Source organism: Uranotaenia lowii, chromosome 1 (assembly GCF_029784155.1).
Source record: "Uranotaenia lowii strain MFRU-FL chromosome 1, ASM2978415v1, whole genome shotgun sequence".
Classification (NCBI taxonomy): domain Eukaryota; kingdom Metazoa; phylum Arthropoda; class Insecta; order Diptera; family Culicidae; genus Uranotaenia; species Uranotaenia lowii.
In genome coordinates, this window is record NC_073691.1 from 171,869,492 (window position 1) to 171,883,984 (window position 14,493).

A 14,493-nucleotide genomic window follows, 5' to 3' on the forward strand; every position below is an offset into this window, starting at 1 on the left:
AAAAAGTTATTGGAAGGTGGTCTGGATCGCAGTCCGCATGAGTAACTAATTGACTACAATGCTCGCCTAAATCCGTTAAAAACCAAATCAATTGTGAAGGGATTTCTAATTGAATAGAAACAAACAAGTATGCCCATTAGGATATTCAACAGTATAATAACCTGCAGAGCAGTCATTAAATAAAATATTCCCATTAGAATTTGATGAAATATTATTCCAAGATCAGTGTTTTGCATTAAAGTCACCAATAATAAAAAAATAGATTTGTTTCTGGTGAGTTTTTGTAAATCACCCTTAAAAAAATTTCTGTTCCCCGCTATATTGGAAAGGCAAGTAGGTATGCGGTAACAATTATAATTTTCCCCATAGAAGTTTCTAATTCAATTCCAATTTTTTCAAAGACTTTTGTATTAAAAAAGGAAGAAGTCTAAATTTGAGACGACTATAGATGACAACAGCTACACCCCCACCTTGTCGATCAAGTCGATCATTTCGTAAAATTTTAAAGAAAGCATTGCTTTTCAAGTTAATGTCCGGCTTTAAAAAAAAATCAGTGATGGCAGCAACATATATGTTTTGAGTTTTCAAAAATAAAAAGAATTCATCTTGGTTAGCCAGCAAATATCTAGCGTTCCAATTCATAATATTCAAACATCTATTTGGATCCACAAGGGAATCGTAAAGCCATAACAGTTTTGTTAGCATAATTAAAACAAGTTTGAAAAGCTTCAAACATTGAACTTGCTTTCAACATAAGTTGCATCATTTCCATTAAGTTTTGATGAAACAATTTTAATTTTTCCTCAGTAATCTCACCCAAATCAACAAAATTGTTAGGATCAGAAAATGAAGGAGAAGAACAGGTATTTGAATTTGAATTTCGGAGATTTTCCCAAGCCTTCGCATGAACGTTGAGACTTGGTTTTTTTCCCATTAGATATACCCGAAGCAGACAACCCATTTTCAACCACCTCTGAGAACGTTAAACAACGAGTCTGTGGCGCTGAACCGGCACAGGTGACATCAAAATTACTTCGAACATTACCAAGACGAGACTCTAAAGTAGGTCGAGGCTGACCGCGAACAGTGAAGATGAAAAAGAGGAAGAAGGAGAAGAAGATTTTCTGACAACTTTGGGATTTTTCCTTGAAGCAATAATTTTTGCCCCAACGGGACACTCTATGGAATTGGAGGAATGATTACCTGCGCAATTCGCACACTTGAAAAATTCTGTTTGTGGTTTATCACCACCAAAAAGGCTTTAGATTTTTCATGATCGAATGAGCCGCAAAGTATGCTTCTGGCATTCATTCTACAATTTTTAGTGCCGTGACAAAAAGCTTGACTACGACGACATAGCGAAATATTTTGAAGAATATTTGTTGAAGATTTTCGAAAAGGTTCAAATTTGACTCGATAATGAAACATAAGACGAGCCTTTTCAAGAATTTGCAAATGAATCACCTGATCCTTTTTTAAATGGATCAAATAAAGCTCAGGAGCAAAACCAACACTACTGGTATTATTCGTGTTGGTTCTTTTCCTCATTTGAATTACTTGAATCGGAGAAAAACCTAACAAAGAATTTAATTCAGTTGTGATCTCATCCGATGTCTGATCGCCGGTGAGACCACGAAATGCAACTTTGAAAGGACGATCACTTTTAGTGTCGTACGAAAAAAATTGGTGTTTTTTATTATTCTATTAATTTAAAAAAATGTTTAAAATCATAAAAAGATTCTGCCAATATACGAGCAGTTCCCATTCGATCGATCTGAAAAGAAATCTTCACATCCTTGACGGAAGTGACGATTTCTTTCCGAAAGGCATTGAAGTCTGAAATCGTGACCGTAATTGGTGGGACCTTTTCATTTTTAAGTGTATAAGAAGTAGAAGGTTTTTTAGTACTCTTATCCCGTTATTAAATACGAATATTTCCTTTTCACCGATGTTATGAAAGACATCGAAGGAATAGGAAATTTCAACTTTTTTGGCCGATGGACCTGAATTAGGTTCGGCAATCCGTTTTCTTCCGACTTTGACGCCGACCGATGACTTTCCCATGCTGGAAAGAAAAGAGAAAAATATGAATAAAAGAAAATGAAAATAGATTTAGCACTGAAAGTGCTGATTGAAAAACAGGTAAGAATAAAGTAATAATGTAAAATGTTCCTGCAGATACACAGCAACGATACGATGCTCCGGCGTACGTGTTGACGGCTCAACGGTATAGATGAAAGTGGAAGATGTTGTTTTTAACTTAAATTAATGTGTCTTTCTCTAAAAAAAAGGTCCAACAAGTATATTTCGAATCATTGGCTAACAAATGGGTAAAGTTATGTGAATATTTGATTGAGTTGCAGTGCAGAAGATCATTATGTTGTGCGGAATTTATGAAGAATTTTCTCCTTCTTCAGGAAACGGTCGTATCATGTACAGAATCTTCATTATTTTTCAAAGAACCTCATTCCAAATCAAAAAAAAATTGCAAACAAATAAACAAATATACTGGCTTCTCAAAAATGTGCTGTATATTGAAAAACTTTCAATCGTTTTCATTTATTAATTCATAAACTATATTTCTTCCTTCGAATCGTATTCATTTTGCATGAAGCTGTCACTATAATGTTTGCCCAACGGCTTACTAATACTGATGCACTGCGCAAGAACCGTATCAAAACCTTGGGGTTGAAATCCAAATCGTTTCTTGGCCTGCCAGACGGCTTTATGCCAAATTTCAGCTTAGGACTTGGTTAACTCTAAGGTCGAGGACACAGCGCACGCAAGCTTATTGAATGTTACCCCCAAATCTATGCTAACTTTTTTTTTTTTAACTCAACACGGATGCATTGCAAAAGCTTTATACCTAACTATTCTAAATTGAACTATGGAGGACATGGTGTCACTACCGTTTGTTTAATAAGACCCATGATCTAAACAAAACCAAAGGCCACAAAACAAACACAAAGAGTTCCACTCCAATTAGATCAAAAAGGATGTTAATGTTACCCAACCAAAGTTTGATCCTGAATCCTTTTCTATCGAAATCCACAGGCCGTCACAGAGCACGAGAAAGGCATGCGGGAGCAGGCCAAACGGATGAACATGCAATCCCTTCGATCCGGCGACGACGGGAAAGCGGCCGAAATGAAGCTGGCCAAAATCGCTCTGGTCACCATATCGCTCTGGTTCATGGCCTGGACTCCATACACCGTTATCAACTACACCGGTGTGTTCCAGACGGCCCAAATTTCACCGCTGGCCACCATTTGGGGATCCGTCTTTGCCAAGGCCAATGCCGTCTACAACCCGATCGTATATGGTATCAGCCATCCACGGTATCGGGCGGCTCTGTATCGACGCTTCCCCTCGTTGGCCTGCAACGACGTCCCGATCGGTGATGATAAATCTATGGCATCGGATACATCGGCAGTCAGCTGCGGAACACCGACTGAAACTACTACTACTAGCGCTTGAAAAAGCGACTGAGACAAAGATAATAAATCCAGACGTCCTAAGTATTCGTTATTAAGTTTAAGATGCTTTTTCGAATCGTTTACAGCACTTGTAAGCTTATGAGCTATGTAGACTTTTATTAAACACCTATTAACAAAAATCAGTTGGTACATGATACCAGTAACACATGCACGTAAACAAGCAATAAAACCGAAAAGAGGTTTTGAGAATCAAAAGTTTTAATTCATGCGATCCGAAACTTGTTCGCCTATTCAATAAAAGCATTTCTTCAACAAGAACAAGATTTTGTCCTCAGCAGTTTCTACCCGTAGGTGACAACAGAAAAAAATTCGTCTTGAGAGTCAAATTTTTCAAACACCTAATCCCCAAGAAATAATTTTCTGATAATCTTAAAGAGGGTGATTCAACGCGTTCGAAAAGGTATAGTTTTCACATTTAGTGATTCATATAACCTTTGAATTAAGTGTTGAAAATGGTAAAGCTCCTGAATATTTTCGTTGAATATATAAACTTCATACACTCCTCCTTGAAATAAAATTGATCAAGTTCAAATTCTTTAAATTCAGTTTAGTAGTTTAGTGACTGTACAAAAAAGTAGCAAAATAAAGTAGGTAAATTTTTTTTTTCAGCCGAGAGAGTTGCTAAAAAGGTAGTGGTACACGTTTTTTTTGCGTCGTCACGTCACGAATAAGGTACATTTGTTTTTTTTTTCACCAACATGGAAAACTTCCCAACTTTATGATCATCAAGATCTTTTTGAGAGCTTTCATAAAAGTATCATTATTTGCAAATCGGTTCAGCCGTTCATGAGTTGCACCTGCGGATCCATTTAAAGTAAGTTTTCTAGCAATTTATCTAGATTCTTCGAAATATTTGCTTTATTCCTTTCAAATTATACATTTTTGAAATCGTAAGAAAATAATGTGTCCAGAACTGTGTGGTTGATGTAGGTAGATGTTTCAATTTTTGACAGAGTTTTGCCAAAAAAAACAAAGTTTAATTTGTTAATATAGGCAATACTTTAATGACATTTTTACTTTTGTTGTACGTTATTTCTTTGCGGAGAAATGATCAATTTTATCCGACCATATTCTATGCGAAACAGACTTTATGTGACTTATTTTGCCCGATTCCCTCAAGTGAACTTTATGTACTCTTTAATGAACTTGAAAGCTGCAAAAGTGATTTATATGTACATTGTATGGGACTTGAGTCAAATAAAGGGTACAAAAGTGCTCTAAACGGGATTTACTAAGTCACATGAAGGGCACAAAAGTGCTCAAAACGGGATTTACTAAGTCACAAAAAGTGCATTGAGGTGCTTTCAATATCAAATCACCACATCGAGTTTCAGTTTCAGTTAGAACAACATCTAGACGTGGTCTTGTGGTAGCGTGTTCGATTCTCACCACGAAGGTCGGGGTTCGATCCCCAAGCCGGGCAAGTTTTTTTTTTTCAATAAAAAATTTTTGGTAATTGAGTGACCATTCTGATGCGATATATGTAGGAAATGTAGGAAAGAAGCAATTGAGCAATTTGTCAAGTTTGGAATCCATTGCGTGGCATCATGGCGGCATCATATACAGAACATTGTAAATAATCAAGAGAACGTGATATGAACCGATGCCAAGGGTGCAGTTGAGATAGAGAGATTTTTTTTTCTCATTTTACGATTTTTGGAAGCTGAATCAAAAGGCCGCTGGAAGCTGAATAGAAGATCATTGAGACTTGTTTTGGAACTTAAAAGCATTGACCACACTGACATGACACTTCGAACAAAAATTCAACCATTTTCTGTCTAATTTTTGTTGTCAGATTTTGCAGGTTCGCAATACCGACGGCAGGTGGCGAACCTGAAAAATTTGACAAAAAATGCCCTGTAGGAAAAATGGTCCTGTTTAGCCCGATTTTATCGTAGAAATTGTGTGTTTTATTTTTAAAGTTGGGTGGCATTTCCTAACTGGGATAGCATTTCTTCAAATCGATCGATGCGCACTCTTAAATCGACATTGCGTACTGTTGGAAAAATTATCCAGAAAATGAAATCGAGTGTCCAGTCAGTATATTTATATGGTCAGTGTTGAAAGTATCAATAAGAACTTAAATTTTGAGCTGCAGCTCTTCCAGCTCGCAATTTGGCGTATCACATATGGCTCCCAGGCGCAACTCTTCAAGCTCGCAAATAAGTGCAGCAAAGGATGCTCGCAGGCGCAGCTCTTCCAGCTCGCAAATCAGCGCAGCAAAGGATGCTCGCAGGCGGAGCTCTTCCAGATCGCAATTCGGCGCAGCTTCACATGCTCGTCATTATTCAATTCAGTTAAATTTTGCGGTTTTAGCAAAAAAAATGTTATATTCTTTTAAAGTCTAATGTCAATTATTCAATTAAAAATTTTAAAGTGCATTTTTTTTTATCTCAGTTTGGCCAAAAATAAGCTCCTAGCAGAGCTCGAGTTATTAGAGATCGAAAATGTGAAAATTCTCAAGAATATTTAAGGTGGTAAACTGCCCCTATTCGCATATGAGCTCCATGTGTAAAAACTGAAAACCGAGAAAAACGCTTGTAAAGTATGAAACTTGTTTTCATGAAAACCGTCGTATGCATCATTTGTTGGTTAAATCACAGATGAACCAAAACCAATGAATTGTTCAGATAGAAAACACTTCATGCTTCCCGATGCCCGGGAACGCTAAAATCGCTCGGAAATGGACAATCGTAAATTGGACCACAACGAAGCGTTTCGATAACTTCAAAAATGATGAAAATACACATGAGACGCATAAGCGAATAGGGACAGAAAAGTTCCCATCTTCTACTATTTGGATTTGCTATTGTATACTTTATATTTGATTCATTAATTAATGTAGCGAACTTTACATGAATTACCGATTTTTTGGTATGATTTATTTCCTTTTAGGGTTTCGAATAATCGAAAGGGAGAGAAGTGAAAAAAAATTATATTTTTGTTTATGCCTGATTTGATTTGCAATTCGTTTATTTGAAAGGGTGCCATGCGCTATTCCGATTAAGCACCTTTTTGTTTCGGCCTGAATATAGTCAGTTAATAAAACAGATTTGATTTAAATTGAAACTTTTCAACTACTCATTTCCATTTTGGGGTGTATTCTGCGGGTATTTTGAAGTTGCATCTGCGACAGTGAAACGTCTTATCGCCATTCAAAACAAACTCACACATGTGCAAATTTGTTCTCGCTCGCTTGCATGCATGCGTGTCAAACGTCTTAAACAAAAATAAAGCCAGACAGTGAAGGAATTTTGTTCTCTAAAAAACCAAATTAATTTGATTTAAACCGATTAAAAAATATATTTGTTTCAATTGTTGTCTTCCTAATGGAAAGCATCGCTTGTTGGTGTGATCGCATCGATATTTCGATTTCAAAAACAAATCAGGAAAACAGAAATTTATAGGAGCTCGGCCCAGACCGCTGAAAGTGAAAGCAGCAAAACAAGTTGCGAGAAATGGCGGCTCTGCCACCGCGTAAAAATCCTACTCCCACAAAAATCTCCAAACAGCATCTGACTCCTTTGCAGATTTTGCTACAAATGGGGTTTCCAAAACATCGCGCGTAAGTTTAAGTTGAATACATTCATGTTTTTGCCCCGTTACATATGGGCTACGTCCAGCTTCATTATATACTTGTCAATAATTGATTTTTCATTCTAGGGAAAAAGCCTTAGCTGCGACTGGAAACCGTGGCGTCCAGCTAGCCTCAGATTGGTTGCTGGCCCACGTCAACGATCCTACCCTGGATGAATGTTCTCCCAGAGAGTATATACTGTATGCCTGTCCAACGGGACCGTTCCTCCAGCAGTTGGAAAACTTTTGGGCACAATCGAGGGAGCTTTGCGGCTGGAATGGGGCCCACAATTTCACCCCCCACATAACGCTGGTATCGTTTTTCAAAGCTCCAGACGAGTGTGCTCCTCAACTGTCGAAGGCGCTCAAGGAACTGATGAACCTTCCGGGTGCCCATCTGGATCGGCCCATTTCGCTGGAACTATATACCAGTCCCAACTTTATGGGCTTTTTCGTGGCTGAAGACGATGCCAATTATTTGAAACGATTGGCGCTACAGTACGTCAAAGAAGTGTCCCACTCAAGTGAGTAAATAGTCGTGTTCCGGGCAACATAAGTTAATTCAATAATATTTAGGTAGTAGGTACGGAAAATTGTTAAATGGATAGATGTTAACTTGTTTCAACTTATAGATTATTGTACTTGTACTCAAGTTTTAAAAAAATGGTACAGGACTAATACTTGAATTAGAAAAAAACACCAGTAGATGCATTTTAAGAGAGCAAAGAATTTTAAGCTGAAATTAACATGCATTTGGCAAAACTCATCTGGTACACGTGCTAACCCATTTTTCGACCCATCTCTTCTATCTCTTTCTTTTCTCGTAGTAATCAGCGACACCTACGAACAGCTAGATGCACTAGTAACATGTTTTCCCTGGTGCGGGGGAGTAACCTCGGCCCGCTGTATCCCGCGGAGCAGCCGATGTAAGCCAATGCGTACTCTAACCGAGTATGAAAACTTCCAAATTTCCATTGCGTTATATCATTTAATGAAAAGAAACCAAGGTCCAACAAGACTGCCGAAAATGCCTGTAGCCGGTGAAGGAAGCCCCTTTATTCAGTTTAAGGTCATGATTTGTCCCTCATTCGGCGAGTAGCAAAAAGTGCTTAACTAATTTTATTGGATTCTGTTAGTATTATCATTATTTTTTATTCAATTTATTCATCTTTTTAATCATCAGTTAGTTATTAATACTCATTCAAAACATTGGTGAATAGTTATATGGTGTTTGTTTCATAGAATGTGGTCATATGTGATACTTACCGACTGATGATCTTTTAGCTATATCCTTGGAACCCCACGTCAAATCGCTACATCTGACGCTGGCTTACCAGTTTCCTCCAAACCAATTCAACGCTCTTAAGCAGCTAGTAGAAGAACTCGACACGTCATTCAATGGTATCAACTGGGAACTGAGATTGTACTCGCGAGATTCCCGTTTGGCAACCAAACAGGTAATTACTTAAGATACTTCGGTTACTTTTAAATCCCTTATCGACGATATTTTATTTAAAGGTACATAAAATCCTTTACCCACACACCCCGCGGGAACCAGACGAAATGGAGCTTCGTATTGGAGACTATATCTATCTGAGCCCTGAAGCGATTCAAAATACTACCGATGGTTGGGTAGAAGGCATCTCATGGCTCACCGGAACAACCGGGCACTTACCGGAAAATTATACAGAACGAACGGCTGAATCCGATGCCTGGACCATGCACAGGACCGTACCGTTGCTGGATCTGGAACATTCAACTGTGGATCCTTCGGTTGCATCAGACGTCGTCGACGGAGCCAGATACGATATGGTTAATCGTATGGAACGAAGCAAAAGCGCAGAAGCCGGGGGGCACGACTTCGAATCCCAAGAAACAGGTGAGTTATTAACAAACAAGTTTCCAATTTTTGAAACCATACATCTACAACGCCTACGAGAAAAGTTTTGTCAACTGTATATTGAATCTATAGACTTGGAGGCCACATAAATGAGTGCAACACATTCATTTCAGATGTTTATTAGGAACCGTTAATTCGCTGAGTGTATCTTTGTGAGTTTAACCACGTTTAACTTTGGTTTAACCCCTAAAAGTCATCATCCGGGTTTACTAAAGTCGGCATAAAACCAAAGTCAATCATTATTTTAGCTTACTTCTTGCGCAGAATGAGACCAACAATTCATGCTGTTTGACAAGCAGTTGTCAAAAGCAACAGCTAAGAGAAGCTTAAAAATATTTATGAAAAATTATCATGTAAGTAGCGGTAAACAAAATATTATAAGTTAAGTTTAAGAATGACAACCATTCTGGATGGATTTTTTGAGAAAATAAAGTTATCGTAAGATAGTAAGGAGATATGAAATATAAAATTTATTTAATGGTCGAGTTGAAATAAATAACGACAACAAATCGACAAATAAAAGGGTTGAACATTTCCATTTGATGCCTTGATAAGATAAGGCTAGCAATATTATCAAATAGCAAAGGTTCACCAAATGTATATTTGTTGTTTCAGTATCGGTGGGCCATGATGATTTGCAACGGCAGCACGACGAAGCTATGCAGTACCAAACAGATGGTTGTAGTACAAAGTCGAGGGACGATTCAGTGCCACCGGAAAAATTCTATGACATGATGAAGAAAAGTACCGCTTCGATGTCGGTGATCGGCGAAGGAAGCAACGCCGGGTCTGATGATAAAAATGATCGTGGATCAGACGGTCGTAGAATATACGTTCTACGGCATGGTGAGCGAATCGATTTTACCTTCGGTACGTGGATTCCATATTGCTTCGATGAATCCGGAAATTACATAAGAAAAGACCTAAACATGCCAAAGATTTTACCTCAGAGGTAGGTTGGAAAACTTTTGCTGCGTAAAATAAAATTTTATAAATAAACTATTTGCAGAAAAAGTAATTTATGGCTTCGGGACTCCCCTTTGACTAACATTGGATGCTACCAAGCACGTTTGACAGGCGAGGCAATGAAGGACGCAGAAGTGAATATTGATTACGTCTTCAGCTCGCCTTCGTTTCGGTGTATTCAAACCACCACCTCTATCCTGGAGGGTTTGGGGATCAAAGAAACCCACGCTATTCACGTTGAACCCGGCCTATTCGAGTGGTTGGCGTGGTACCAAGAAGGATTACCAGATTGGCTTTCGAAAGAAGATCTTTGCTCAGCCGGGTATAACATAGTGATGGACTATGAACCGTTAACGAAAATCGATGACCTTAAGGAAAAACTGCAGGAAAGTCTAGACGAATTCTATTTACGCAACTCGACAATAACAGAGGATCTGATTAAGCATCGATGTATGATTTCCAGGATAACTTCAAACGGAATGAAATTAATAGTTTTCTCACTTCTTGCAGCCGGTAATATTCTGATCGTAGGTCACGCCACAACCCTGGACACCTGCACTCGGCACATCGTGGGTGAGAAGCTGCGCTCCACCAACGACATGAGTCGAATCATGCAAAAAGTTCCTTACTGCAGTATGGCTGTGATCGAATCAGAGGACGGCTTGACCGGTTGGAGACTTGTCGAACCACCGTGTGACCCCGTCACGCATACCAACAACAACCGGTTTGATTGGAAAATATTAACCTAAGAAAAGAAGCACATCGGTCGATTTAGAGGACAGTTCCCAGATATATAAAAGCGTGATTTCTCTAACGTTTTATTAATATTTATTTCAGTAAGTTCATTTAGAAATTTGAATATTCGTTCCTCTTCGTCATCAATATTCTCAAACACCTGGTTTGTGAGACCTGCGCACAGAACATGAATAATTTAACGTATGCACTGTGGTAAAGGAAATAGATTACAAGGTATGTTGAACGTTTTCTTATAATTTTGTTGCAACCATAAATACTGTCAAAATAAGCTGTTAACTTATTTTTTAGAGTTGGAAAATTATTTCTTCTAAAATTGTGTGACTTTTAAGCTTCTACTGACTTTTTCCTGGTTGGCTTAAAGTTGGTATTCCAAAACTGCCTGTTTGTTCAAAGTTGTTAAAAGCAGCAGTAAATATGTATTACCAATGTTTCTCACAACCGTATTGAGAGATATTTCATCGCAGCGCTGCGTATTTGTCTACCTAGGGGGTATAACAATTTGTGCTTGTTACTGTTTATATAGCCGCATTATTATACACATGATACATAAGTACTTATTTATATTGCATACAAATATATTCTAACAACAAACCAATCAATACTCTTGAATAAGCTCTTTATAGAGACTATTTAGGTGACCTTCAAAAGTGTACTTTAATCATATATTTATTTGGATATTAAAAAGCATCAGTAAAACAGATAATATTATCGCTCGCAAGTTCAATGCTCTCACAATGTGAAAAATAGCTAAATTGTTTTCGCGATCCCAGTCAACTTTAATGACGATATATTGTAGAATGATAAGAATTAATCGTAATTCATGAATACTGTTGCTTTCGCTGTACCCCACAAGCATACTCGCCCAAAGTTATAGATAAAACAGAAAGTTGTTGCCCAATGTGTGATGCTTGATCGTCGCTTTTACACTCCGTTAAAACTTGAAATTAGAATTCTTGGTCAAGCTTTTCGAGACCAGTAATATTTAGAAGAACTCTAAGTTTAAAATCAAGTTGTTTTTCAAAAGAGAAATTGAAAAATACAAACAGACCAAACCAATAAGCGGAATTTGACGTTGATGACGATTTGCAAGTGCTTATGCAAAGAATGCCGAACATATACTTACTCACTTTTATTGCAGCATCTAAAAAATCTAATACCTTATAAAAAAGAAGTTTTAAATCAATTAGTTTTTTTTTGTGCCGAAAATTCCCCTCTCTTGAACAAAACATTTTTAATCCCATTTCGCGCGGAATCCAAAAACGAAGGACTGATACAAGACTCATCAAAGAAACCGAAGAAGTCCTTCAACCGGCCTTATTGTTAAGTTTCTCTTTTATATTTATTCAAATATTTATTGACGTATGATCATCGGAAGAAAGTACTGCTGGTGATGCCCAAAACGAAGTTTCAAAAACCTTAAAAACATTTGAGCTTGAAGTTTCGAAATTTCCTTATAAACTTATGTAAAGAGCGAACGCGAATTTATTGCGCGCCATTTATTGTCATGCCAATTTCCCTATAATTATTAGAATCAAACCAAAATTTTAGGGTAGTTTAGTAGTTAGTAGTTAGATATCGTTATTTACCCTTTGTCACGACAGGCTCACTCCTCAGTCCGCAAGAGCAGATGGCCTGCCAAACGAGATATTTGGAGGCGAACTTCGACATTTTCTTCTTCTTAAATTTTTCGTCCACATCGAACTTGCTCTTGCCGGTGAAAAACTCCAACTCCGGAATTTGCTTAAAATCGGCTTACTAAAAAGGATTATGAGTGTTGATATAATGCTAACTTGCATTAGAAATGTTGATTTGATGCTGATTAAGGGTTATGGCTTAATGCTTATGGTTACTAGGGATAAGTTCGTGTTCGTCCTTTTAATCGGGTTCGGTTTCAACAGTCGTCTTTTGTTCGGTTGAAGCTGGTGTTACATGGAAATGGGTTGAGTTTGTCGATAATAACAACAATTATAGTGCTTCCCACTAATAAGTCAACAATTATCTGTTGGTATACAATTTTCATTGCAATCAAAATGTACGATAACTACTATAACAGTATTATGCAAAAAGTTATCATCAACCTTTGTTAAATACTGAAAAGCAATTAGGTATACAAACTTATGTCAGCCCTGTTAACCCATACGCAGTAGCCAATCATCCAAATCCAAACGTGTGGGAGTCAACAACTGATAAGATTACCAGCGTTCGTTTCAACGGCGTTCGGGAGTTGTTGTAATAGTTTGAAGGTTGATTCGTGACGTATTGACAATAACCGTCTATTTTCATTATGTGTTTCAGGATAAGAAACTTCTGTATAACAAAGAGCTGCCGTTGTAATCTTTTTGGTACTTCTAGAAGTTCGAAAAAAAATGTAGGTGTATGTGATAGGCAAACAATCAATATAGACTTTTAGGTCACATCCAAAACCACCCTAGACCTCAGACATACTACAAGAAAATACTGATCAACTCAACAATTTATTTCAAATGTTTGTGTGTAAATTAAAATACTGATTAATCATAAGTACATATTAATTACACAAAAAAGTTTAAATTTAATTAGATACTGTTGAAGATGATTTGATGCAACATTCCTGTTTGTAAAATTGAGGATCTCAAATTTAAAGAATTTTCCGTTATTTCGTGAACTTTTGTTTAACTTCACTCTTCACTTAAAAAAAAAACTGTTATTTTGGAACTTTAATTTTGGATTTGAAGGTAAATGCAGATGTTTTTATTCTTGAACACTACAGCATCTCATGAATGCATGTTGTACGAACGTAAACAGAAGAAAATTTAAAATTTTGCAAATCGCGGAAAATAACAAAAGATTAATAAACACGATGAAAGAATAACTTAACAGAGTTCGTTGTTACCATTTTTTGTTTTAAATTAAATTCATTTGTTCTTCAACTAAACTCTTTACAAGTGTGATGCGATAACCTTTTTTTATATGACTCGAAAGCTCTTTGCTTTCATGAACAAACTTGTTCGAAATGTAATAATAAGGTAAAGCTTATGTCATTTTTTTCTTTATTTCGTACCTACTACCTTCCTAATTGTTTTGTTCGAAAAACCGAATTGACTCGAAAAGCAAAGATCAATTCAAAAATCAAGCTGTAGGAATTAGTACCAAGTTTATCGAAAAAAGGTATTACATGTTTGTTCGCTCGGTATTTACGACGATCAACAAATTTCACCACTTTCATCAATATTATCGATATTATTAGCTACTACGTGTATTATATTAATCCCGGTACAACGGAAAATAGACGAGTCATGGTGTGTCAGCGACACAATTCGAAATTACTCGAATGGTGTAAGCAAACAGTCATCATCAAGGGTAAACACTACAGCAAAACCATGAAAAATCCCTACCAATACAGTCGTACAACCATTTTTTTTTCAATACGTTTCCTCCAAACCGTTGCTTGAAAGAAAGCATGATGAGTGCACTACAAAAAAAACTCGATCTTATAAAAAAAAATTTAAATGTATTTTTTTTTACTTGCATATTTCCGTAACATCTAAGTTAGTTAGTTTAATTCACATCGTAAAAAATGTTCGCTCAAGAATGCTTTCAAATATTAAACTTTTACAACAGTGCCGAGAAATGGCCGCATTCGATAAAACCACTCACGTCATGGAAAAAAACCATAACCATTTCCAAAGTGGTTTTGCGTCGATCAAAACCATGAAACAGCACCATCGCACACTTCTTGGGTTCGGCTGCAAAACAAACACTTCAAAACCATCTTTACGATCTGGTTTTGAGTGGCGCAAACATGAATTGGAAAACGTA

At 37.1% G+C, this 14,493-nt stretch overlaps 2 protein-coding genes across 4 annotated transcripts in view; both read left to right on the forward strand.

Annotated features, from left to right (window-relative positions):
* Positions 1–3,682, forward strand: part of LOC129751371 (rhodopsin-like) — a 6,926-nt gene extending 3,244 nt beyond the window's left edge. Inside the window, exon 2 of the mRNA XM_055746872.1 lies at positions 3,055–3,682. Within this exon, the coding sequence (XP_055602847.1) occupies positions 3,055–3,477 (423 nt within the window). The 3' untranslated portion in view covers positions 3,478–3,682. The remainder of the gene's footprint in view (positions 1–3,054) is intronic.
* Positions 3,683–6,712: 3,030 nt separating this feature from the next.
* LOC129739084 (ecdysteroid-phosphate phosphatase) lies at positions 6,713–11,874 on the forward strand. Of its 3 annotated transcripts, XR_008735743.1 has the most exons (9): positions 6,713–7,062; positions 7,161–7,597; positions 7,901–7,999; positions 8,358–8,530; positions 8,592–8,952; positions 9,589–9,925; positions 9,983–10,389; positions 10,450–10,908; positions 10,984–11,874. XR_008735743.1 is itself a non-coding variant. In XM_055730476.1 (8 exons), the coding sequence occupies exons 1-8, from the start codon at positions 6,956–6,958 to the stop codon at positions 10,686–10,688; spliced, it is 2,160 nt and encodes a 719-aa protein (XP_055586451.1). In that variant the 5' UTR covers positions 6,713–6,955; the 3' UTR covers positions 10,689–11,874. The 3 variants fall into 3 exon arrangements, 2 of the variants coding, with proteins under 2 accessions (XP_055586451.1, XP_055586453.1); XM_055730476.1 differs by having other exon boundaries at positions 10,450–11,874; XM_055730478.1 differs by lacking the exon at positions 7,901–7,999 and having other exon boundaries at positions 10,450–11,874.
* Positions 11,875–14,493: the final 2,619 nt, after the last annotated feature.

Excerpts from the sequence above, each read along its gene's own strand:
- LOC129739084 (XM_055730476.1), top strand. The coding sequence starts at position 6,956 with ATGGCGGCTCTGCCACCGCGTAAAAATCCTACTCCCACAAAAATCTCC. Across the intron at positions 7,598-7,900 it reads CAAAGAAGTGTCCCACTCAA|TAATCAGCGACACCTACGAA; the intron begins GTGAGTAAATAG and ends CTTTTCTCGTAG. Across the intron at positions 10,390-10,449 it reads GGATCTGATTAAGCATCGAT|CCGGTAATATTCTGATCGTA; the intron begins GTATGATTTCCA and ends CACTTCTTGCAG.